The sequence below is a fragment of the Lissotriton helveticus genome, chromosome 7 (genome assembly GCF_964261635.1).
Source record: "Lissotriton helveticus chromosome 7, aLisHel1.1, whole genome shotgun sequence".
Taxonomy (NCBI): Eukaryota; Metazoa; Chordata; class Amphibia; order Caudata; family Salamandridae; genus Lissotriton; species Lissotriton helveticus.
In genome coordinates, this window is record NC_136068.1 from 132,203,359 (window position 1) to 132,228,389 (window position 25,031).

The 25,031-nt window shown below is 44.2% G+C and overlaps 2 protein-coding genes across 2 annotated transcripts in view; one reads left to right on the top strand and one right to left on the bottom strand.

Annotated features, from left to right (window-relative positions):
• RAD21L1 (RAD21 cohesin complex component like 1) overlaps positions 1–25,031 on the bottom strand; it is a 1,165,932-nt gene that overhangs the window by 1,132,300 nt on the left and 8,601 nt on the right. The window lies entirely within an intron of this gene.
• On the top strand, positions 8,451–10,284 carry TMEM74B (transmembrane protein 74B). The gene has a single exon (XM_078651713.1). The coding sequence runs from the start codon at positions 8,680–8,682 to the stop codon at positions 9,412–9,414; it is 735 nt and encodes a 244-aa protein (XP_078507839.1). The 5' UTR covers positions 8,451–8,679; the 3' UTR covers positions 9,415–10,284.

The following is a 25,031-nucleotide window of genomic DNA, read 5'->3' on the forward strand; positions in this document are numbered from 1 at the left end:
CCCTGAATAGACAGAGACTCGGAGGAGACAGGCCCCCCTGAATAGACAGATACTCTGGGGAAACAGGCCCCCCTGAATAGACAGATACTCTGAAGAGACAGACCCTCCCTGAATAGACAGAGACTCTGAGGAGACAGGCCCTCCTTGAATAGACAGAGACTCTGGGGAGACAGACCCTCCCTGAATAGACAGAGACTCTGAAGAGACAGACCCTCCCTGAATAGACAGAGACTCGGAGGAGACAGACCCTCCCTGAATAGACAGATACTCTGAAGAGACAGACCCTCCCTGAATAGACAGAGACTCGGAGGAGACAGGCCCCCCTGAATAGACAGATACTCTGAAGAGACAGACCCTCCCTGAATATACAGAGACTCGGAGGAGACAGGCCCCCCCTGAATAGACAGATACTCTGAAGAGACAGACCCTCCCTGAATAGACAGATACTCTGAAGAGACAGAACTCCCTGAATATACAGAGACTCGGAGGAGACAGGCCCCCCCTGAATAGACAGATACTCTGAAGAGACAGACCCTCCCTGAATAGACAGATACTCTGAAGAGACAGACCCTCCCTGAATAGACAGAGACTCTGAGGAGACAGGCCCTCCCTGAATAGACAGAGACTCTGGGGAAACAGGCCCCCCGAATAGACAGATACGCTGAAGAGACAGACCCTCCCTGAATAGACAGAGACTCTGAAGAGACAGACCCTCCCTGAATAGACAGAGACTCGGAGGAGACAGGCCCCCCTGAATAGACAGATACTCTGGGGAAACAGGCCCCCCTGAATAGACAGATACTCTGAAGAGACAGACCCTCCCTGAATAGACAGAGACTCTGAGGAGACAGGCCCTCCCTGAATAGACAGAGACTCTGGGGAGACAGGCCCTCCCTGAATAGACAGAGACTCTGAAGAGACAGACCCTCCCTGAATAGACAGAGACTCGGAGGAGACGGACCCCCCTGAATAGACAGATACTCCGAAGAGACAGACCCTCCCTGAATAGACAGAGACTCTGGGGAGACAGGCCCCCCTCAATAGACAGATACTCTGAAGAGACAGACCCTCCCTGAATAGACAGAGACTCGGAGGAGACAGGCCCTCCCTGAATAGACAGAGACTCTGGGGAGACAGGCCCCCCTCAATAGACAGATACTCTGAAGACACAGACCCTCCCTGAATAGACCGAGACTCTAAGGAAACAGGCCCCCCTGAATAGACAGAGACTCTGAGGAGACAGGCCCCCCGAATAGACAGATACTCTGAAGACACAGACCCTCCCTGAATAGACTGAGACTCTGAGGAGACAGGCCCCCCTGAATAGACTGAGACTCTGAGGAGACAGGCCCCCCTGAATAGACAGAGACTCGGAGGAGACAGGCCCCCCTGAATAGACAGAGACTCGGAGGAGACAGGCCCTCCCTGAATAGACAGAGACTCTGAGGAGACAGGCCCCCCGAATAGACAGATACTCTGAAGAGACAGAGAGTCTGAGGAGACAGGCCCCCCCTGAATAGACAGAGACTCGGAGGAGACAGGCCCTCCCTGAATAGACAGAGACTCTGGGGAGACAGGCCCCCCTCAATAGACAGATACTCTGAAGAGATAGACCCTCCCTGAATAGACAGAGACTCTGGGGAAACAGGCCCCCCAAATAGACAGATACTCTGAAGACACAGACCCTCCCTGAATAGACAGAGACTCTGAGGAAACAGGCCCCCCTGAATAGACAGATACTCTGAAGAGACAGACCCTCCCTGAATAGACAGAGACTCGGAGGAGACAGGCCCTCCCTGAATAGACAGATACTCTGAAGACACAGACCCTCCCTGAATAGACAGAGACTCGGAGGAAACAGGCCCCCCTGAATAGACAGATACTCTGAAGAGACAGACCCTCCCTGAATAGACAGAGACTCGGAGGAGACAGGCCCTCCCTGAATAGACAGATACTCTGAAGACACAGACCCTCCCTGAATAGACATATACTCTGAAGAGACAGACCCTCCCTGAATAGACTGAGACTCTGAGGAGACAGGCCCCCCTGAATAGACAGATACTCTGAAGAGACAGACCCTCCCTGAATAGACTGAGACTCTGAGGAGACAGGCCCCCCTGAATAGACAGATACTCTGAAGAGACAGACCCTCCCTGAATAGACAGACACTCTGAAGAGACAGGCCCCCCCTGAATAGACAGATACTCTGAAGAGACAGACCCTCCCTGAATAGACTGAGACTCTGAGGAGACAGGCCCCCCTGAATAGACAGATACTCTGAAGAGACAGACCCTCCCTGAATAGACAGATACTCTGAAGAGACAGGCCCCCCTGAATAGACAGATACTCTGAAGAGACAGACCCTCCCTGAATAGACAGACACTCTGAAGAGACAGGGGTTCTGAGGTAACAGGGGCCCTCCTGAATAGACAAGTACTCCGAAGAGGCAGTGGTTTCATAAGAGACAGGAGCCCTCCTGAATGGACAGCTACTTTGAAGAGACAGAGACTCTGAAAAGACTGGGGGTCTCCTCAATAGAGAGCTACTCTGAAGAGACAGGAATTCTGAGGAGACCAGGGCCTCCTGAATAGACAGATGCGCTGAAGAGACAGAGGTTCAGAAGAGACAGGGGCTCTGAGGAGACAGCTACCCTGAAGAGACTGACGTTCTGAAGAGACGGGGGCACTCCTAAATAGACAACTACTCTGAAGAGACAGAGGCTCCGAAGGAACAGGGGACCTCATCAAAAGAGAGCTACTCTAAAGAGACAGATGTTCTGAGGAGACAGGGGCCCTCCTGAATAGACAGCTACTCTGAAGAGACAGAGATTGTGAAGAGACAGGGGCCCTCCCGAATAGATAACTACTCTGAAGAGACAGAGGCTCTGAAGAAACAGTGGTTCTTAGGAGACAGCTTCTTTGAAGAGACAGAGATTCTGAAGAGACAGGAATTCTGAGGAGGCAAGTCCCTCCTGAATAGACAGATACTCTGAAGAGACAGAGGTTCAGATGAGACAGCTACTCTGAAGAGACAGCTACTCTGAAGAGACAGAGGCTCTGAAGAGACAGGGGTCCTTACGAGGCAGCTACTCTGAAGAGACAGAGGCTCTGAAGAGACAGGCCCCCCTGAATAGACAACTACTCTGAAGATAAAGAGATTGTGAGGAGACAGCAGTGTCCTCCTGAATAGACAGATACTCTGAAGAGACAGAGGCTCTGAAGAGACATGGGTTCTGAGGAGACAGCAACTTTGAATAGACAGATTATGGGGCCGATGTTCCCTCACCTTGAAGTACTAATTGGACATGCCCTTGTTCTTTTGGTTTTGGGGAACACTGGGCGAGTACGAGGTTGCCCCAGAAAAAATAGGGGAACAGCATGTGGGAATCGGAGTTTCCACACTGATCCCGCGTGTTATTCTATTTTTCAGAGGGTCTTCATCCAGTTATTCTGCCTACCTTTAGCATGTGAGGTGTATGGGGGATGGTGTTCCTCTCGTGCCCTGGTGACCACTCGTGATCCTGGTGCGGCTGCTGACTGCAGATACTTCACAGTATGAGGAGTTGGACAAGGGCTGCCATAGTAATCACCTAAGCTCCATGTAATATCACAGTAGTGGCCGGTCCAGTTTCCAGGCTGTTTTGTTGTCCATGTTTTATGGCCTGTGTTTTTTTTTGGGTCACATGCAATAGGATTCTTTCTTCCACTTCCTGCTATTTCAGGCAGGATGTGGCAAGGATTTCTCCTTCAGTTTCACCAGTGAGAAAAAAAAATTCTTTGTAAAATGTGACAAATTAGATGTTATGTCTGGAGTGTCTGTAACCACGGCACTGATAGAAGAAAGTCTCTTTTAGTTTAATTTTCCCTCCATGCCACACTTCCAGAATTCTATAGTTTAAGGATTTGTGATTTGATCTGTGTTGCTCAGTCTCTATTTTTAGTGTATGGCCCCTCAGTCAGTGTTTGGCGAGCATTTGTCTGGACTTTGGGTTTTTCATCACATTGAGAGATCTCGCAACATTAAGGCTTCTTTGAGCGCTCCTTAACATTTGAGCTTGTAATGGTTTCTCAAGTGTGTCTCATACATAAGTTAGTCTCTGCCTTGCTTCACAGTCCAATTTAAGAATGGAGTATTCCAATAGTTTATGATAGCCACGGTAACGTTTTGCTAAATTGTAGTAACCCTCCTGAACGGGTACTAGTGGAATTATTCTGGCAGAGGCTTGTTGAATAAGGAATGGTGTCCAGGGGCGTAGCCTGGCCAGTAAGATTAGGGGGGGGGCTTCAAATTTCCCAACAATCACGCAGGCATATCATGGTAAAATACATTATTTGAGAAGCAGAGCAGGAGGGGGCTTAAGGGGCGATAGGAAGTGATAACGCTGCGGATTGTTAGTGTTGCCTAAAAGACAATATGTTATAAAATTAGCAAGTTTTCAGAACTTCAAAACAGAGGGGAGAGAGAGAGTGTGTGTGTGTGTTTTTGTCTGTGTTTGCATGTAAAAACCCTAAGTGAAATCCGACAGCCACCTCACCATACCAGACTGAAGCACCTGTACCGTGGTGGCTGAAACGCCCAGAGAGTGGTGGGGCAGGCAAATGGGTGGTGGGTGGGTGCAATCATACGCGGTATATGATCAAATAAAAAGCCACTTACCTCAATGCAGCAGACAACACGTCCTCCTTGCTCTAGTCCTCTTCTCTCGTGAAGGTTCTAGCACCGGCCCCAGCCAACTCCCTTAACCAATCCTGGCGCTGCTCTCATGCTGTTAACCAGCATGAGAGAAGTGCCAGGATTCGAGGAAGCAGCCTCTCTCAACACTCCCCTGTGCATTGGAGGCCGGTGCTTGCTCCCAACCCAGCTGGGTTAGACAGCTGGGTTGAGAGGTTTAAATTGCCATGTCAGGCTGGCCGTCGCAAGACAGCCGGCCAAAAAGACATGCGCACTTTAAACTAGTGCACAGGCAGCCCAACATTCCTCCCTGCTGCTGCCACTCAGCAGGCCCTGCCCCATCCTGACACTCGGTTTGGGACGGGTTGATGAGAAATAAAATGGTAATAAAATAACTTTATTACCATTTTATTTGACATCTCTGGGGGCATTTAAGTTAGTGAGGCAAGCCTCCTCCACTCTAATGGAGGAGCTGCCCCTGAGCCTGTACCCAACTACATACTAGAAAATACGTTTATTGGGGGGATGTAACATCCCTCCCCCCCCCACCCCTCGAAGCTACACCCCTGATGGTGTCACTGAATGATCTCTATAGCTTCAACAGAAGGAACATTTTACAGAGATGCGATCAAGGTTAACGCGGTTCAGACCAAAATTATGCTTTTTTATATGGATCACGTGACTAGTTGTTAATATCCATGGGAGTTCATATTGGCTCAAACAAAGGAGATGGGCGAATCCATTTTTAATGGAATTAAATTGACCAAAGACAGCCAAGAAATAATCACAGAGAGCCTTGAGGTCTTCATATCGACAGGGATCTCAGCAAAATGGATTGTACTACTGAATATCAACACCGACAATATTGTGGTACAAGAATATTAAGGACAGACTATCGAGGGGCAAAATATTGAACGGTAAGTGCATATTAGGAAGTATATATTTACTGTTCCTCACGACATACGTACCTTGAAAATATATGTACCACGTTGGCACATATATATACGGAGTTACATGTGCAAAAATCTAGACTTACTGTCGCTATTCTTTTTTTCTCTCGATATTTTGACCTCAATATTCTGTCCCACCAATATTGTGAGTTCAATATTCAGGGTGCACACCAGCAAAGTATAACTCATATTTCTGTTCACTGGATATAAAATGAAATCAAATTCAAGATGTGCTTGCTTTCATCAAATTAGCAGCAACAGTATCAACGTTTGGTTGTTTTCAACACAAATTTCTTAATGTTTAAGAGCTTCTGGGCAGCAAAAGCAGCAGGATCCCCTCTAGATTTAGAGCACATTTTAAAAATTATGTTCAAGCTGGGAAGGAAAGCTGAAACTAGTTCAAGATTTAGGGAGTCTATCAACCAAGATTCTGTGGTAACTTGCATATTAACGTTTTGGGACAGAATAATGGGATTTTGTGAGCATGACCCGGAAACTACTTGCCATTTAAGAGCACAGCCTAATGGCAGGGTAAACAAGTAGCAGGCACATACTATTGCTTATAATGTTGTGTTAGTACGGATTGTTCTTGCTACACATTGTAGATAATACAGATTCACCAAGGTCTAAGCACCTCTAAAATTTGGATAGAATTTCAGAGGCTGAATTCTTTGTACCTTAAGAAGCCAAGCGTGAAAGGGTCACACTGCAAAGGGGAGAGAGTGGGTTTGTTGACACTTGGTGGATGGTACTTGGGGCTCGTTTTGGGTGCACACTCTTCTGCTGCTCAGAGGTGGACGCTTATTCATTGAATCTTCGTCTTCACTTATCCTTACCTAAAGACTAGGCATACTAGTTCCTACCCACATAACTTTAACATTACCCGCCAACCTAACCCTAACTCTGTGTCTACCTCCAACCAGAACCTTCCCCTAAACCTTTCGAAACCTTACACTATCCCTTTGTCTTTCCTTAACAAATATCCTAACCACCAACCCTAACAATGTCAATGATGAGATGTAGATTCGCCTCGATGTAATGGCGTTTATTTCAGTGTGCATGGGTTTAGTGAATTTGATGTGGCGGGGTTTCACCGGCACAGTGTGCATTTATTGTGTCTGGTGAGGCAGATGCGGCATCGAGGGTGAGGAGCCCACATTCAAGGGGTCCATCACAGTGCCAAGAGATGGTGTAATCCATAAAGTTATTATTTAAAATGTATGATTCATTCACTCAAGGAGGCAGCCATCTTGTACAACAAGGCTCTAATTATCATCTTACTAGCAGTGAATGGGATTCCTTCCCTAATGGCATACTGTGGGCACAATAAAATGAGTAAAAACAGACCAGGTTGTCTATAGTTAGCAGGAAATTAAACAAATGTCCAGTTTCCACATAATGTAAAGCCCAACACGGAAGGGACGAAAGAAGGAGGTCAAAGACCAGACAGCACCCTACCCCACAAAGCACAAGAAGCACAACAAATGCAATGTTTAAATAATTGCCCCAGACGGTGACACTGCCCAGCGCATTTGACGCCCCAGAACTTAAGGATTGTCCCAATTGTGTTGTTTCTTGAAAAAAAGAGGGACTCTAAGACGAAAGGGTCTCAAACATGGAGTTTGATGCGACAAACTCCGAGGGAGAGACTTGGAGGAGATGGACTCTGAGACTGCAATACAGAATAGGTGGGTGATGTAGGGACTCTGAGGGGTCAGGTTCTCAGATAGAGGCTATGAGATGATGGGGTCTGGAATAGGGACCTAGAGGAGACGGGTCTGGGACCGGAAGTCTAAAGAGATGGGCTCTGAGGGAGCAGGCATTCAGATAGGGGCTCAAAGAGCAGAGATTCTGAGATGGTGAAACAGAGAGGAAGGGCTCTGAAAGTGGAAGACTGAGAAGATGGGCTCTGAAAGTAGAAGACAGAGAAGATGGGCTCTGAAAGTAGAAGACAGAGAAGATGAGCTCTGAAAGTGAAAGACAGAGAAGATGAGCTCTGAAAGTAGAAGACAGAGAAGATGGGCTCTGAAAGTAGAAGACAGAGAAGATGGGCTCTGAAAGTAGAAGACAGAGAAGATGGGCTCTGTAAGTGAAAGACAGAGAAGAAGGGCTCTGAAAGTGGAAGAGGTAGAAGAACGGCTCTAAGATAGGGGCTCTGAGGGAGCAGGCGTTCAGATAGGGGTTCAAAGAGCACAGGTTCTGAGCTGGCGAAACAAAGTACATGGGCTCTTAGTCGGGGATTCGAAAGAGATGGGTTTTGTGACTGGCACACCGAGCAGACTGGCTCTTAGATAGGGACTCCTAGGGAACAGGCTCTCAAATAGAGCCTCAAGGGTGACCAGCTCTGAGATAGGGACTCCGAAGAGGTGAGCCCAGAGACTGGGGAGACTGAATAGGCGGGCTCTGAGATAGGGATGCGGAAAAGATGGGCTCTGAGACGAGGACTCTGAGAATATGGGTACAGAGATATAGACTCTGAGGAGAAAGACGCTGCGATGAGGCATTTTATCTGAGACAGTGCACTCTAAAGAGACAAGCTTTAAAAAGGCTGCGAAGAGACAGAGTGAGGAAATATAGGCTGAGAATGCTCAAGGGCACAAGTTGTGGGAATTCTGAAAAAAGGGCCTTTAGAGCAACAGGAACTATACAGAGACAAAAATACTACTCAATGGGAGTTGTAAGATGATCCTAGCTAATGTGATAAACAACAGATTTGATGGCCTAGTGATTAGTGATTTACTTGTATTATCTATCACGTTTTGCTGCTTTGCTATTGATAAAATTTTTCTTTTCTTTCTCCTTTCCAACTTCATTACCACTTACCTTTCACTTCCTGTTTTCTTTCTCTCCAATACCGACCCCTCCGAATTCTTCCCATTCCTTTGCCTCCCTCACGCTTCTCACACCATCCAAGTCTTTTTTCTCTCCAATGCATCCCTTTCTCACTGTATCCCCTTCTCTGCTCTTCTTTTGCCCAATCCTGTCCTGTTTTCACTTTCAGGGCTCCCGCTAATGTTGACTTGGCCTTGTGATCCAGTGATGAAGAGGAGGTCCTTCAATGGCGTCTTCACACCCCCTGGAACTGAAACCCCTTGGAAGGGCACAGGGACCCACCAAGAAGTCTCCTCCTGGAATCGGGGAGAGGTCTTCGGCACCGACGGCTGGTTCCAGGACTGGAATTGATAACGCCTCCTTCAATGCAGACGAGCAGGAGACCAGCTTCAGGAGCCAAGAAGAGACAGGACATGTCCCATCAAGCAGCTCTGCAGGGGGACATGAAGCCAGGGGCCGCCCTGCGGCCAGCAGGCTCCCTAGAGAAGACTTGTCCCCACGGTCAGAGGATGGGCGCGGGGCAGAACCTCCGGGTCACCCTGTGGACTACGGCTTCATATGTGCTTTGATCTTTCTGGTGAGTGGGATTGTCCTGGTGGTGATTGCCTACACCATCCCCAGGGAAGCGCGGGTGAACCCCGATACTGTGAGTGCCAGGGAGATGGAGAGGCTGGAACTTTACTACGCACGCCTGGGCTCCCATCTGGACAAGTGCATCATCGCAGGACTGGGGCTCCTGACCTTGGGGGGCATGCTCCTGTCTATGATGCTTATGGTATCCATCTGCAAAGGGGAGCTGTACAGGAGAAGGACCTTCACAGCCTCCAGAGGACCCATAAAGACATACGGGTCCATTAACCTGCGAATGAGACAACTCAACGGCGAGGGGGGGCAGGTCTTAGTGGAGAACGAAGTCATCCAGGTGGCAGAAACCAACCCAAACAGCCATCCAAGGTCCTAACGCCCCCACACAACTGTTCAGCTCACCTGCACTCAAAGGGACATATCTTGTCAACAAGCCTGCGTCTGTTGAACAGGACACACCATTGTTGATATGATCTACCATGTGTGTTGTTTTTATTTTAAACATTTCTGTAGTAGCCTTATTGCTTTAAAATTGTGAAAGGCAGAAACTCTGTGAAGTTTGCACTTGGAACCGTCTTGGCGAGTTCCTTGATGCATTGTGGGTAGCGGTGACGTCATTCTCTGCGGCCTGCGTGCATCTTGGACTCGAAGAACCGTAAGCAGCGGGTTCCACTTGAACTGTTGCCCGTGTTGACACCTTCAGACAATCCGCGGCACTTTCAGGTGTTCCTGCTGTCGCAGCTGCAGCCAAGATAACATCACAGGGATCCCGCAATGCCTTGAGGAGCGCCTGAAGATGGCGCTGGAGTGGGACGGATGCTCGGGCTACTTCCGGGTTTTCAGAATTCTAAAGCTAAAAGGAACACACGTGGGGCGTCAATTCAACACTTTCGATAGAAGTAGGCTTTATGAGCAAGAACTCCCTGTAGATAGAAACGGTGCCGGTTTTTGTAACATTTCACGGATCTACAGATCCTCAGGAGACCATTAATATTTAGCCACTGAGTATCAGAACCACGAGGTTTGTCAGTTGTGTCCTTGAAAGCACTGAGTACTTATTAAATAGCCACAGCAATAGCACAAAACAGAACCTTTCAACCTACTACACTCAAAAAGCAAGCAGAACAATGGTGTTCACGGTGTATCTTTTGTTTACCAACTTTAATGTTGTACAAATGACTTCACAAACGGTGTCTAAAATTCGAGGCCAATTTCAAGGTTACGGGTGTTCATCATCTGCATTAAAACGGAGGTTGTGGGGGTGGGGGGGGATGTTCCTAAACCAGTTAAAAATGTAGAGCTTTGACTGCTAGGAGCCTGAAAGCACCATTTTGAGGCACCGTTTATTCTCTCCATCAATAGGCAAATGTGTTATCGAGGTTTCCGACGCATCACCACTGGGTTCATCTCAAAGCACAACAAGGGTGAAGGTTTAAACCTGTTAAAGTTTAAACCAGTAAATTAGCCCTGCATTTTATTGAGATTTAGCATCCTAGCAGGGTCTATCCGTGGAGGCCAAGGAGCTTCTTCTGCCCCTGGTAGGAGCAGGGAAGGTGGCATTGAAAATGTAGGTGTTCACTCATGTGGAACTGCCAGAATAAACAGGCCTGAAGAGATTGCGTGCCCCCCTCTAGACCCTCGAAGGGGAGAAGGAGCACCTGTGTGCTCCTGTGTCTGGCACAACTTTTCTAACGTGAAGGATTTACTGCCTGTTTTTTGTGATTTATATAGTGCAAATCTGGCCCGAGGGCAGAAGAGCGCTTCACATGAGCACCAGAATATGTCACACATTTTTTATGGACAGAGAGATTAAGTGATTTGCCTAGAATCAAAGTAAATTGAGCTGAGGCCAGGATGCGAGTCCGATTCTCCAGATCCAAAATTGGCAGCTTTTGTGGCAATGCCTCATATTCTGTCCCACATAGGCGCCATCTTTTCTGCCCAGATGCAGGTGCTATGGTGATGGACACTTATTCTGGGCAGTAGCGAAGAAGGGCTAGATCTTCAAAATAAAATCAACAGAGCACAATTTGTTACAAAAAGCACAGTCCGTGATTAGGGGACTAATTCTGGTCTGCAAACCTTTAAATAAGGATTGTAAGGTATTGGTGTTGGCAAAGGGCACATTCACCCAGAAGGGTTTCTTAGAGCTGAACTAATAAATGTGTATTGTTACCGAAGGGTACTCATTTAATCGAGCTAGTAGAATGAAGGCTGAGTGGACCCACTGGCATTCAAACCCTTGACCAAGAGGTCAAACAGAGACCCCTGCCATGGATGCCTTAGTCCACTGACCACAAGGTTTAATAGTGAAGTAGACAGATTAAGCTGACATAACTAAGGCAACAAAGCCTAATCAGAGAAATAGGATTTACATGTCATGGCTCCTGTCATTCAGAGTCTGTAAGAAGCCAATCACCAGCCACATACAGCCTGAGCAACGTCACTTCCTGCCTGTGCAGATTTGATGCTCATTGGTGGAATGTATAAGATGCTGTCACTGGCGGGCAGTGGGGTGGACTGGCACTATTGGGGAGTCTTAGTGGTAGGCATTATGGATACTGTGAGAAGCTGGATTCAGGGACAGGGTGAGGATCTGTCCTGTGAGCATGTGCAGAGCTGGCTCTGGTGAGAAGTGGTAGGAGAGGTCAGTGGTGGGCAGTGTGAGAAATGTGCATGGGGGGGCAATCTGAAAAGCTGATCCCGGTGGACAATGCGAGACGCAGGCCTTTGGTGCATTTGAAAGAAATCTGAAGAAATCTAAGAACATTCCTAGCCTCAGCGTTTCCAATCTGGCACTTTCTCCTAAGCACTTAGCATGAAAATATGGTGTGCGATACACACCAATATTAACTCACTCCTTAAATTCAGTGAGCACTGACAAGCTGAGTAGGAAGTAGAGAGCACATCACAAGTCACTGCCACGTCAGTGTCCATTCCTGTGTCGAGATACGTTAACAGATTCACTATATTACCAGAGTTTGACAGTTTCACTTCACTGTCTTGGTTGCAGTGCTTAATTTGTGCCTGTGATTGCAGGTGCTCAGCACCAGCACCTATTTCCAAACATCAGCATTTAATTATGACTTATCACATGGTGGCGCTGTCTGTCTTTTTAAAGGCCAGAAAACTGTTTCACACTTCCATATACTTAAAAACCATAATGAACTAGTACTTCTTGTCGAGCCTGATCACACAAGAGGACATGGAATAGTTCAAATTGTCACACTTGTGTAAGTTGGGCCCGACACCTACCTTTTTACAAATTAACCACTGCTTGGCTGTATGTGCATCTGTCTCCAGGTCAGTTATGGACAGCATACTGTGCCTCACTGCCACAGGTCAAGACAAGGAGGAGCAGGGCCTGAGGTTTTCACAAGAGACAGTCAAAACAATACAAGAACTGCCTCCCTAGAAGTTCCATCTTCAGCCAGTCAGGATTCTCTAACCACATACAAAGTGCTTATGGAGTGTAATTTGCAACAGTGGAACAAATGTCTTTTAAACATGGCGCCCACGAAGAGCCTCACCACACGACGTCACATTGCAGCAATGACGCGGGCCTCGAAGCACAAGGGAGGCACTGGCGGGAGAGGGCCTCTGATCTTCTGCTGGGCCATGCGTGACACATGCAAGCTGCCTTTAAATGTCCAGAAAGAATGTACCTTTAAAAACATGTAATACAATAATAAAGACTGTTATCCTAACACCAGTCTTGTGGTACAAATGCTAAGTGTGGGTTTCGACTTCCGCCCGGCTACTTGAAGGTTCAAACCTAGGATTTCGATGTCAAATGGAGGGACGTTTAATGTAAAGAGATGATATTAAGTTTTAGGTCTAATACTTTATTTGAAACTTTTCACGCAGAATGAATCCGTAAGAAAACATTTAGTTTGGAAAAACTTTTAAATTCCAACTTTGAACATAACGACAATTTAGCAATATCAAAACCTGCCTATAAAGTACAAATGTGTTTGGCTCCTACTGGTGTCAGAATAATTAATCTGTCCCCTTGAACAAATTCAAATAGAAGGTAATGTCCAAAGTCAGATTTGTGGCCCAGTCAAAGTTGTAAACATTAAAGCAGCTTCTTTTAATAATATCTTTACACTAATTTAAATTATACTATATATTTTTTACCAAAAAGTTTTCAAACTAAATGTAGAATACCTACAGTTAACAATGAGGAATGCAATATTTTGGGCCAAGAATGATTAGTATAGGGTGAGGTTATAGGCACATTCTCTTTTCTTCTCGTAAAAGACCAGGGACTTCAGCATGCATTGTAGATTTCCTTTAGCCAATGTCCTCTTTGAGGTGCGTTTACCCACTTACGGCACATTGCATCACTTTGTAAAGTTGGCTCAAGGCAAACTCTGCTTTTTTGTTTCAGAGTGGACCAAGAATGATTAGCATAGGGTCAGGTTATACGTTCATGCGTCGTAGTATGCCTTTAGCCAAGTCCCTCAAGAGCTGCTTTTGGTTGCATGAGGCTGCTTTGGACAGTTGGTTCATGGCATTTGTTTCCCTTCTGATTTAACTAGAAATTTGAGAAGTTTCAGAGACATTGGCATAGGGACAGTTCAGCCAAACTCTAGTTTCTTCATGTAGGCGGTCCACAAACCTTTGCAGTCTCCATACACATAAACATAGGGTCAGGTTCTTGACTCATGTTTGCCATTTCATAATAAGCTTCTTGAGTCACTTGTATAGTTATAGTCTAGTGTTTGGAGGCAGTAATCCCTGTTTAACCTCGATCATGCTTTGCCAAACCCACCACCGCACTCCTCTATAGAAACCTTGTACCTATCTAGCTGTCCTACAGTAGGTCTAATCTGTTCAATAGTAGATCTGCTAGCTGCCTTGCACCCCATCAATAACACCATCCCTCTCGCCATATTTAAAGAAGTTGGTATTTCAGGATCAGTCTTAGAATGGCTGTAATACTATTTGAGTGAAATGTCAGTCAATTAGGCTTCCCTTGTTCAGCTCTGTACCAAAAACGATTAGCTGTGGAGTACCACAGGGATCCATATGATTTCCCCTTCTATTTATCATCTACATCCAACTTGTAACGAAAGTGCTTCAGCTAGTAGGCACTTGCTTCTAAATGTGCAAAAAAGATACACAGCTAATTTTTGGTTTGGCAAGGTCCGCACGAGCAATTGCAGGGAATATTTGACAAGCCAACATGAAAGACTGCCTGACCATCACCTCTTGGTAAATCATTCAGTGAAGATGAATCCTTCAAAACATGAGGTCCTTATCACATATCTGACCTCAACAACTAAACCACATTCACTTGACCATCTGGCATGGACCTCCCATCTCTGGCTTCTAATAGTGTGCACAGTCTGGGCACTCAGTGAGATGCGACCCTCTTGCTCGAAGCTGGATGGCAATGGTTTCAAGCAGTTGCTCTATACAAAAAAAACACTTATAAGAATACTTCCATCCAACTCTGCCATCTCCTGCCTGTAGTGGATGACCTGATACAGCCTAGGTTGGACTACAGTTGTTCCATTTAGGTGAGTTTATGAGGCTTAATTGATACGGTTAATCGCTGGATAGAAATCAACTGACCCAGAACTCGAGAGCCTGGTTGTTAAATAGGTCTGTCTATTCATGACAAGGATAGTGCCATTATGCAGCACTCTGTTGGCTCCCTGAAGGCCACAGATTGCTCTTTAAAGCCATAGTCAATCCCAAAGAACTATTCCTGCCTGGGCTCAAGACTGCATCACACTCACATTTAGGAGAGACACCCAGGGCCATCATACGCACACTGCACACCTTGTGGTCTTCTCTGATCCAATAAGAAGAACTGTGACATTAGGAGAACTGTCTTTCTCTGTAGCAGAATGGCTGATGAGGGGTGAAACCTCAAAACTGGTCCTAGGATGCTTGTTTCCAGTCTAGGGAGGACCTGGTCTGGCAGTTTGGGCTGGACTGTTCCCATTCGGCGCATGGTCAAGACTGATTTGCATATGGCTGGGTTCAAATTAGAATGGCATGGGGAGCAACAAAAAACAAAAAACAATGGATTTAGGCCCAGATCTCTGTACTGGGGTGAATGTGTGACATTGTTCTGCATTCTGTCCATTAATTGTTCTTTTTGCACCTACCACGATTTAATGGCACGCCCAATCACAAACCTATCATGTCCCGCCCTTGCGCTAGACTTTCCAGTGATAAACTATCAGCTACTCTTTCTGCAACTCTTAATCCACAAATTGACCATTTAGTAGAGGCGGAGAACCCTGCATCTTGCCCTCCTGCTAACAGCCTAATGGAGGAGACATCACCTCCGATTAGAGTTGGATTAAGTAGGCACATCACATTGTTTTTCTGATAACAAAATCCAAGCTTGGCGTGGATCTCTGCACCCTTAGACGAGCAAACCTTGAATATAAAAACAATTTGAGAAACATTAGCAAGTGAATTAATCCCCAAAACGTGAACTTGAACTAAAAACAAAATACTGACACCTACAAGCAACGCCTTCATTCTGCGAAACCAAATTACTATGCTAAATCAGTCCTCGAGCAGCATTTCTCAGAAACCACACTATTGATTTAATGTTTGTCATTAGTAAACCCTCTTGCTATTTGAACTTGTTAGAACATGTTCATCTACTTTGCAATTTTCTTTCCCTTCACTTCTTAAAGTGGCAAATATTGTCTCCAGCCTCGAACACCCCACAACATCCCTATACAATCTGGATATGCTTTCCAATACTAAATTAACAGCCATAGTTGGTGATAGAACATCACCAAATGTTGTCAATCTAGGCTTGCTGAAGACAGCCATGTTCCTGAGTCTTGCTTACTTTATCACAGACACCAAGATGACTCTTAAATGCTTTACTCCCAAGTTTCTGGAAACAGGCCTCAAGCTGCCTTGCCACACCTGTGCAATCCTTATGTAACCTCTCACTATAAATGGCAGTGGTATCTTCAGACTAGAAAAAAGCAAAGGTGCATCCGCTACAAAAAAAAAAAAAAAAGAAAACAGTCCACACAGTCTTAAGGAATTTCAGGTTTATATGGGCCACATGTATCAACATTTTTAATAGTGATAACCTAATTGCAATTTTCTACGAATCGCAATGAGGTAATCACTATTACAAATCTATGAAACTCCAAGAGTTTCATATAGTGATTTGTAGGGGGTTGCATATCAATCTACCTCATTAATATTAATAAGTTGCAATTTGCGCCCCCCCTAGGAATCGTTAAAATCACAGGGATGGTGGTATGCTGGGGTCAGCAGACCAACATGTCCATGATTGCTTTTAAATAAAGCAATTTTTTTTAATGCAGCCCATTTTCCTTATAGGAAAACGTGTTGCGTTTAGAAAAAAAAAAGAAAAGTTTTCTTTACATTTTTTAAGAGTAGGCAGTGGTCCGAGGGACCACTGCCTGCTCTTAAAAACGTTTTTGCATACAATCACAAAGGGGAAGGGGTCCCTTGGGGACCCCTTCCCATTTGCGAATGGGTTACCACCTACTTGAAGTAGGTAGTAAAATGCTAAGCTTTTGTGACCGCATTTCGGTCACAAAAAATTCCTAAATACCGGTGCGATTCGGTATTAGGAAGTGATGCCCTAAACATGCCCCTTCCTAATAGCGAATCGCTAACTAATTTTGCGATTCGGTAATAGGTTACGAATCAAAAAATAGTGTTTGGTACATTGGAAAAGCTTTTTTCCCATTGGCAAATGGCCCGATTCTGCAAATTGGGCAGTTTGCATCCTTAAAAAAGGAACATATATATGGCCCTGTAGCTCTACTCCCTTTTCTAGGGGCGTAGCTTAGTCCGTGAGATTTGGGGTGTGTGAATTACAAATTTCCCAACTAAAAAACAGTATGGTGAAGGGATGGGATGACCAAGGTCTGGGATAAACTGTTCCCATGAAAAACAGGTACTATATTGATTTATATTAGGTGGGCCTCTGTCTAAGTTCCTGATAAAAACATTAACAAGTTAAAACCTTTTAGTCAAATAAGGACAAAGAGAAAAACCAACAAAGGCATAAGACACCCAAACCAGGACTCCCAGACCCAACTCTCAGGCCAAAAATGCATTTATTTGGGGGGTCCCCGAGCCTTTTTCCAGGGTAAATTGGGGAATAAATATGTTAATAAAAGCTTTTCTGAATTTCTCGAAGCCAATGATTTACTTGACCCTGCTTTGTTGAGCTGCAGCCCAGCACACATCATGGAATTAGCATTGGTTGTTGTGCTTGATTACCTCAAATTGGCAGCAGATAAAGGTCACTTTGTAGCCTTGGTGTTTTCCTACTTCATTCTTGTAAATATGTTTTCATCCACCTGCTTTTCTCTAATGTGGTTTATCCCCAAAACGTTGCTATTGCTACCACATCAATACTGTCAATTGGTAGTTTAGTCGTTGATCCTGAGTTCACTTGACCATTTCACCTAAAGTCGGACTGGGCTAAAAACTAGGCCCGGGCACAAAAATAAAATCAGCTCCCATTAGTGAAGAAGATAGCTAAAAGAAGTGGTAATATCAGGGAAATTAACATTAAAAACAGTCTCACCAGGCCATATAAACAGCCCATGCACTGATTTGTCAGACTAGCCGATCGGGCACTGCCTGATTGTCCTACAGGTAAGTCCGACCCGGTCGCCTGACTATCTTATATAGCGTCTGAGTGATATTCAAACCACTGTAGCGAAGTTAGCCCTGTTTCGTCCTCATTTTCCATCCTCATCTGCTGCCCTGAAGACATTCCATTGGTTAGCAGTGTCAACAAGGGTTTCTTTTAAGGCCCTTAGTATAGTTCATTTAATCAGGCCTGCATGCTGCAAACGAAATTCAACCACTACAGTCCTACTCATCTGCTTCGCTGGTAGTACCAGTTTGCTAGCTCCCAATTCTTTTTCAGTGTAGGCCGCACAGTTATGGAATTATCTCCCCCTTCAATTGCGTTATATAAATAATCGGTTATCCTTCAGGAAACTATAGTAAAACCATCTCGTTATAGACTCTTTAGCTGTTTTGCTCCTTGAAAGTCCTTTCTTTTACTGTTAAGCATCTACAAGTTTATCAGCACCAGAACAGCTTTTTGGCACCAGTCGCGCTCTACAAATGGAAATAATAATATTATAACCACAATAAGGTAAACTACAGCCAACTGAAGAAAGGAACTTCAAAGAGCCAACAAATGACTTTACACTGGGGAATACTCAAGGGGGACTAACAGGATTAACAGAATCTCCAGTGTTCCTTGGGCAGATTATCTGCTGCACCTGGATGTGCTCTCCATTGGAAATGTAGAGGGACCAATCTTGTTCGCATTGAATAAGGAGAAATCTATTTGAAGCACTACGGCAGATGAGATAAAAAAACAATAGATTTCTCCAGCACTAGATCTGTAAATGTACATTTTTTTTTAATATTCCCTATACCAAAGTGAGAATCCTTAGAAAAAATAGTTATTAGAGGTGTATAAAGCACTTCAGGGTTTCTCTTCAAATTTCCTAGCAAGGATTCTTTTTCCACTGTCTTGGCTATAGACCGGTTGTTTGTTAGAGAATTCTCTATGGGGCGCTATAGGTAGGTAAGAGTGCAATTTCATATTTGTATCGAAGAACCTACCAAAGAAAGGAGCCAGTGCCATTTTAAAATTTGCATGGTGGGTCAGCATGGATGTATCCCTGAGGGACAACCAATAAATGTTGTCCACAGAATATGCCTTTTCAGCATAACAAATATGTTAAGACCTTTCATAGGGCTAGACCATGCTCTACAATACCTCTTCATTCCCCTTAATTTGTTTGTGGACCTTTAATAAAGCATCAAAAAGAGGAAGGTATGAACGTTGTTTATGTTGTGGTAGATCCAGAGTTCTTAGCTGGATCAAGTAATAAACCCTCTGCCTTCTACAGGGGTCTTACAACAAAAGGCCTCTAAGACCATTTGCAAACACTCTGGAGGGGAACACATGACCTGCCTGCGTCATTCTTCCATGCATTATCGTAAATGCACTCCTCAATAGTGTTAATACTTCCTGTCAATCACGTGTTTGCACCCAGTATGGACACAGCTAGTGCTTGATGTTATTGGCAGTGGCGACTCCTCCACAAAGGAAGAGGAGCTTCGCCCCCACTGCTATTCAGCAGAGGCAAAAAAAGGAAAAATAAAATGATAATAACATAGTATTTTTATCATTTTATTTACAGAATCTCAAAATAGGGTTTGGTACATTGGGAAAACCTTGTTTGCAACCTTAATAGAATAGAGCAAGAAGTGGAATAGACGTTTGCTTTAGAAGACCCACTCTTAATCGCACCTACCCTCTAAGAACTCTACTGGCTCCCTCTATCACCTTGCATCACCTGCTAAGTCTGCTGCATCACCCACAAAGTATTCCCGTCAAGCAATCTACTGTATCAGTCAAGCTAGGTCAAGATCTCCAGTGGGCTAGGTGACATTCGCTAAAGTAAACCTAATCACAAAGGAACCTCCTCTTCCTGAAAATGTAATTTACCTGATGGACCTCAACTTTTAATCCCCTTTTCCCGCATGTATCTGGTCATTTATCCCCCTATTCTTTACTTCTTCCTTCCATGCTGCCTTTGTTTGGCTCTCTGTTGTTTGAACTGGGTTTACACTATACAAATACCAAACATACATACACCTGTTTCTGTTAAGAATGGAAACAGATTTTAATTTTTCCCCATAGCAGTTTTGTATTGCGCCAGATTGTCAAAAATTTGCATATTTTGGGTTCCGGAGTAGTGTGCTATTTGCTCTCATCAGGGGGCGCAAGCCCTTCCCTCTTCTATACTTCCACTATACTTTTCAATCCAAATAACAGACTAACATGTCCACCGCTCAAATTAATTTAATATTTCACTATACTAATTCACCACAAAACCTTTTTGGATTCTAGAGTAACGTGCTACTCGCCGAAAAAGCTATTCGATCCCTCATCTGGGTTGTAAGGGCTATATAATTGCAATTATAATCCAATACAATATGCAAGATTAATGGCAAGTATGGTTGCCTTGTTAGGTGCCGATTTGGAACATTTTAACCTTGAACTTATCACATTGAAAACTGAACTGAAAGAAAGGAATAAAGTAAGACATTGTTAAGATAAATACCACGTGGCCATAAAAACATATACATTTCCTTGGGTATCAAAAAGTCAAATTAAACTCACTGAGGAAGATAAAGTAAAATATAGTCAGTTGGCCAGGCAGCTTAACATAACTTACTTACTGCCAGTTATGCCGACTGGCTTGTGAGGTGCCAATCAAGGACCTCCCCTTTTGTCGGTCTTGGGAAGATTTCTATATTTAATTGTGGGCATGCTGATAGTATGAATCAGCATACTCTTTGTACAGTATTGAAAGAGAACGGTTATGCTGCCTCAAGCTTGTACAACAAACTGAATTCCAGTAGTAAAGATCCACTTTGAGAGAACAAGGCTCATTGACTCAAAGAACCAATCTTTGGGGACCAATTCTACTGCACAGCAATGGGGCAATATATACTAAGGTCATTCAACAGGCTCCAACAATGTTGGGGTTATGAATATGTTTTTAAAATATAGAAGAATAACAGGATATTACATCCTTCGAAAGCTATGGAAGAGTTATCAGGTCTGTTTCCAGTCTCTTCTCTTAAATTGTCTGTACCTCAACAAAAACAGATAGATAAAGACTAAAACAAATAATATGAAAGTCTGTCGTGAAACCAAAAGGGCGGAAATTGATTCAAGGGTTGGCTATTTTATCAGCCATAGACAAAGTATTGTATGAAAGTTTCCAGTACGACTGTTTAATGATATCTGGTCCTTATTAGAACTAAAATGTTGGGAATTGCTATGCTTAAGGTTGCTTTATATGTGGGTTTTCTGTTCAGAAGTTTGATACTAGTTACGTTACGAGTTAGATGTGCTTCTGAGTGTATTTCTCTATTAACGAAAAGTCAGATTGGCTTAGTTTCTAAACCGCAACAAATTTTGTCCATTAAGAGTTAAATGTCATTCTGCTGTATTGCTCTTTGAAGGCAATTATTTGCAGTGTGTTTTAACTTATTGAAGGTTCATTTTCTCTTATTTAAATATTTCAACTTCATAATATTCTCTCATGGCAAGAATACCTCTACCTTCAACACCAGTGCTGTCAGAAGAGACCATTAATTCAATATACATGATACTGGTGTTACAAGAGGGTAAAGCGGAAAATTGTCCTCTTGCATCTCAAGCTTCGGTTGAATGTTATCTGAGTATGAACACAAAGTAGAAGAGGGACAATTAATTAATTACAGGACCCTCAAGAAGTGGAGCACCACAACGACAGGATGAACACCTTGTACTGCCACAACCAGATGAGCACCAGGACATATTTCCTTCAGACAAGGGGGAACCTTTGTGCACAATTACATTACCCCTAAGAACGTTCAATTTCTGCTTCTAAAGTACTCAATCAACAGAAAGCTTCTTGGCACTATGGAAGTAAACAAAATGAGTAATACTGGTGCTGAGTGGCCTTAAAGATTGTCTGAGGAAAGATGGACTGCTTCCAGAAGCCGTGGTGACACCTTGCAGAGAACATTATGCATGAAAGGTGACAAGTGTCTCTTTCAAATGGCCACATTTAGGAGGAAAACACAAAGGTGGAAAAACCTACTGTGCAATCTATGTTAAGCTTGCCTGATGATGCAGATTGCACTAGTGAAGATACAAAGGCACCGATCTACCCCTAGGGAGGAGAAAATAGCCAAGCAGGATAACAGGTCCAAAGTCAGATGATTGGCAAGGAAGTTAGGCCAAGCACTACTTGAGGAAAAATGTCAATAATATGAGCACCCCCAAGGCAACAAATAAGGATAATTCACAAGAAAAGATCCAATCTGCTGAAAAAAAATCAACAGCAAAAAAAGTATAGCAAGCGGGTAAAAACGCAATGAAAAAAAAAATCAAGGAACAAATATTTTGCAAAGCATCTTGCCTCTTCAAGTAGTCTTATTTGCCTGAAACAGGACCTGACCTACGAAAATCCTCTGCTGCACCCTGCATTGGGAAGTTCCCATTACTTCCAATGGAGAAACCACCATCTTTGAACAGGTACTTCACATGGCCAAACTCTTCCTTCAACATGTCACTCATTGCGACCATGATTTCTCCTCCCCCCCTAACACAAGGAACACTTTGATCAGGCTAGAATTTGGGCACGTGCAGCAAAATCTGGAAAATTTGGCAGCTCTTGCTAAATACTAAATTCAGGCAATGGCAACTTCCTCCAACATCATGAAGGCCTTAATAAAAATAATTTTGACACATGCTAACAATCCCTGGTCCACAAATCTTGCTGTAGCCAGGGAATATCTGCAATTCGAGGTAGAGAACTGGGACACAAGTATGATCAGTTATACCTGCATCAGATCTGCAATAAGAAAACCGTTGTACCACCGCTCACGAGAATTGGACACGGAAGCTTACAGGCGAAGGCCCTCCAAGAGTCTCTTAACAGTACCACTACTAAAAAAAAACTCAGACAAATCTCATCTTCACCAGGCAGTGGGAAAACTTGCTTTAAAACAAATTGCACCAGTAAGGATGGTCCCGCTCCCAATCAGAGAATTGAATCCATTGAGGAGATCACTTGAAAACATTATCGGCTGTAGACTGTATTTATAGAAGGGAATCCTTAGCACATATCTCTGTTGCCCAGCGCTACTACATGCCCATCGAACTCTACTGAGGCCCATCGTTCTACATTATGGCACACACTCGGCCAAGTAGGACCTTCTATACAGTCTGGAAACAGTGGCTCAAATGGCAAAGTTTGGGAAATTCATAATGATAGCCCGTAACTTGTTAAAGAATGCCAACTGCCAACAGACTCAGCAGGAAAACTGGCCAGCTTCCATCGCAGTGATGGCTGGTGTTAGAGGAGCTTGTATTAATGCAATAACCTCTTATTAATCCTGCCGACTGCTCCCCACGTATCTAAATATTGTCTATTGGAAACGCCATTGTTTATTGGCATATATAACCTGAATTGATTTTTTTGGTGGTCATAGTTTTCAATTTGGCATATATAACCTGCATTTACTTTCCAGCGGTATTTTAGGTGCCAAACAAGACCTGTTCGACCTTGAGTAGGACCTGCATACGAACTAGCTTGCAATTTAAAAGTCACACACCGTTTGTGACTTAACGCACTTTAAATTCTGGTCTTGAATTGTCTGCACTTTAAAAGTAACACAGCGTCTGTGACTTAACTTTGCACTTTAAATCTATGGCCTGCTTTGTCTGCACTTTAAAAGCCACACTGTCTGGAATTTAACTCTGCGACCTTATCAGCCCTTTCTTGAGCCCCCTCTTGCACACTAATTTTACATCATGCTGAAGGTAATTTACAAGAACTATTACCATAGGCACTGCATCTTACACTTTAACCTTATATCCAACATGATCTTGTGTCGTTCTGGCACATGCCTTGCTTAGTTCTTAACATGCCGCCTGCACCTTACCAGTCGCACACCCTTTGGCACTGCATTCTACATTTTACCGTCATGAATTAGTCGCTGTTTAGAAGTTATTTTTTGCTGCACGATCATGAAACTTCTACATATTGCCATGTATTTTATAATTTTTGTGGATTTTAAAATGACAATGTGTCTTTTACAGCAAGTTATCTTGAATTCACACACGATTTACATTTTATACTGTGACTGTAATATACGCTTCCGCACAGGAAATGACTTCTTTTACCTTTTTTCTCCCCTTTGATCACGTCGTACTTCTTAACTAACATTTTTGTTTTATGCAACTTGTAATGATTTTAAGTAAACACACAGACTTGAACTGAGCATCCGTGATTTAACTTGGAAGCCCAAATTTGACACTCCATATACTATGCAATAATCTGTAGGACTGCCCCCACCACCTACACCCTACGAAATCCACAGCTCCTATGAGACACCTCTAGGTCTCCCTCAGGATAGAGGTGCTGAAGCAACTTTAACGATCAGAAGGAACTGCTTCCAACAGGGTGCATTGTGCAGCAAGGTGCTAAACAGAAGTGTGCTGGAGTTTTCTTCTCCTTCCAAAACCTCATGAACTTGGGTATCCTTTAACCTCTTGCTAACATCTAAAGCTGAACATGGCATTACACCCTCATATGATGCACTGGGTAGATCTGGATGTTGGTGGAAAAATTATGACAGGCCATCACAATAACTTGAACAAAGAGGCATCTTCCCAGGAGGACGCACTTGGGGGACAACCCTTTCACTGGTTTAGAAACTGAAGCTTTCCTTGACATTTCTTAGAATCACAAATCTCTCAAAATGTATAATCAGGTTGACCTGATTATACTTTGGGAGAAGTGTGGCTCAATGGTTAGAGCGGCAGACCCTGATGCAGAGGTCTAGCCCGGGACCAGGGTTCAATTCCCCGCCTCGGTGGGTCTTGGGCTCAAAAATTCCACAGACCTGATAATTCTTGCCTCGGTGCCTATTGCAATCATGGAGTCCCACTATGCAACTCTAGGCAATAGCTTGCTTAATCTCCACAACGGCCCCCACAACGCTAAGGATGCCTGGCCTCCACCTTGGGGGTGCCCAGGAGTGGACACCTCACAGGGAAAGCCAGGATGGGTTCCACAGCGGAATTCGTACAAGCGCCTTGAGACCCTTGCGGGTGAGTAGTGCGCTATACAAGTATCAATTTTACCTTCACCCTATTCACCGTTGATAAGGCACATATGACTTCAAATGAGAGGAATGTAAATAGAATTAAAACTAGGAAGCTTCAACCGAAAAGCCACAGGATTAACATGAGGGGTTACAACAAATGTTCCAAAAATCGTACTCAAAACTTTACTGGCAGATTATGGGCTGGAAGTAAGTGAACAGATATTAGAACATTGGAATGTTGAGCACTCAATTGTGGACAATGCAGTGCCCAGGGCTTCAACTGGCCGCTAGAAGCCCGGAGAGCAACAT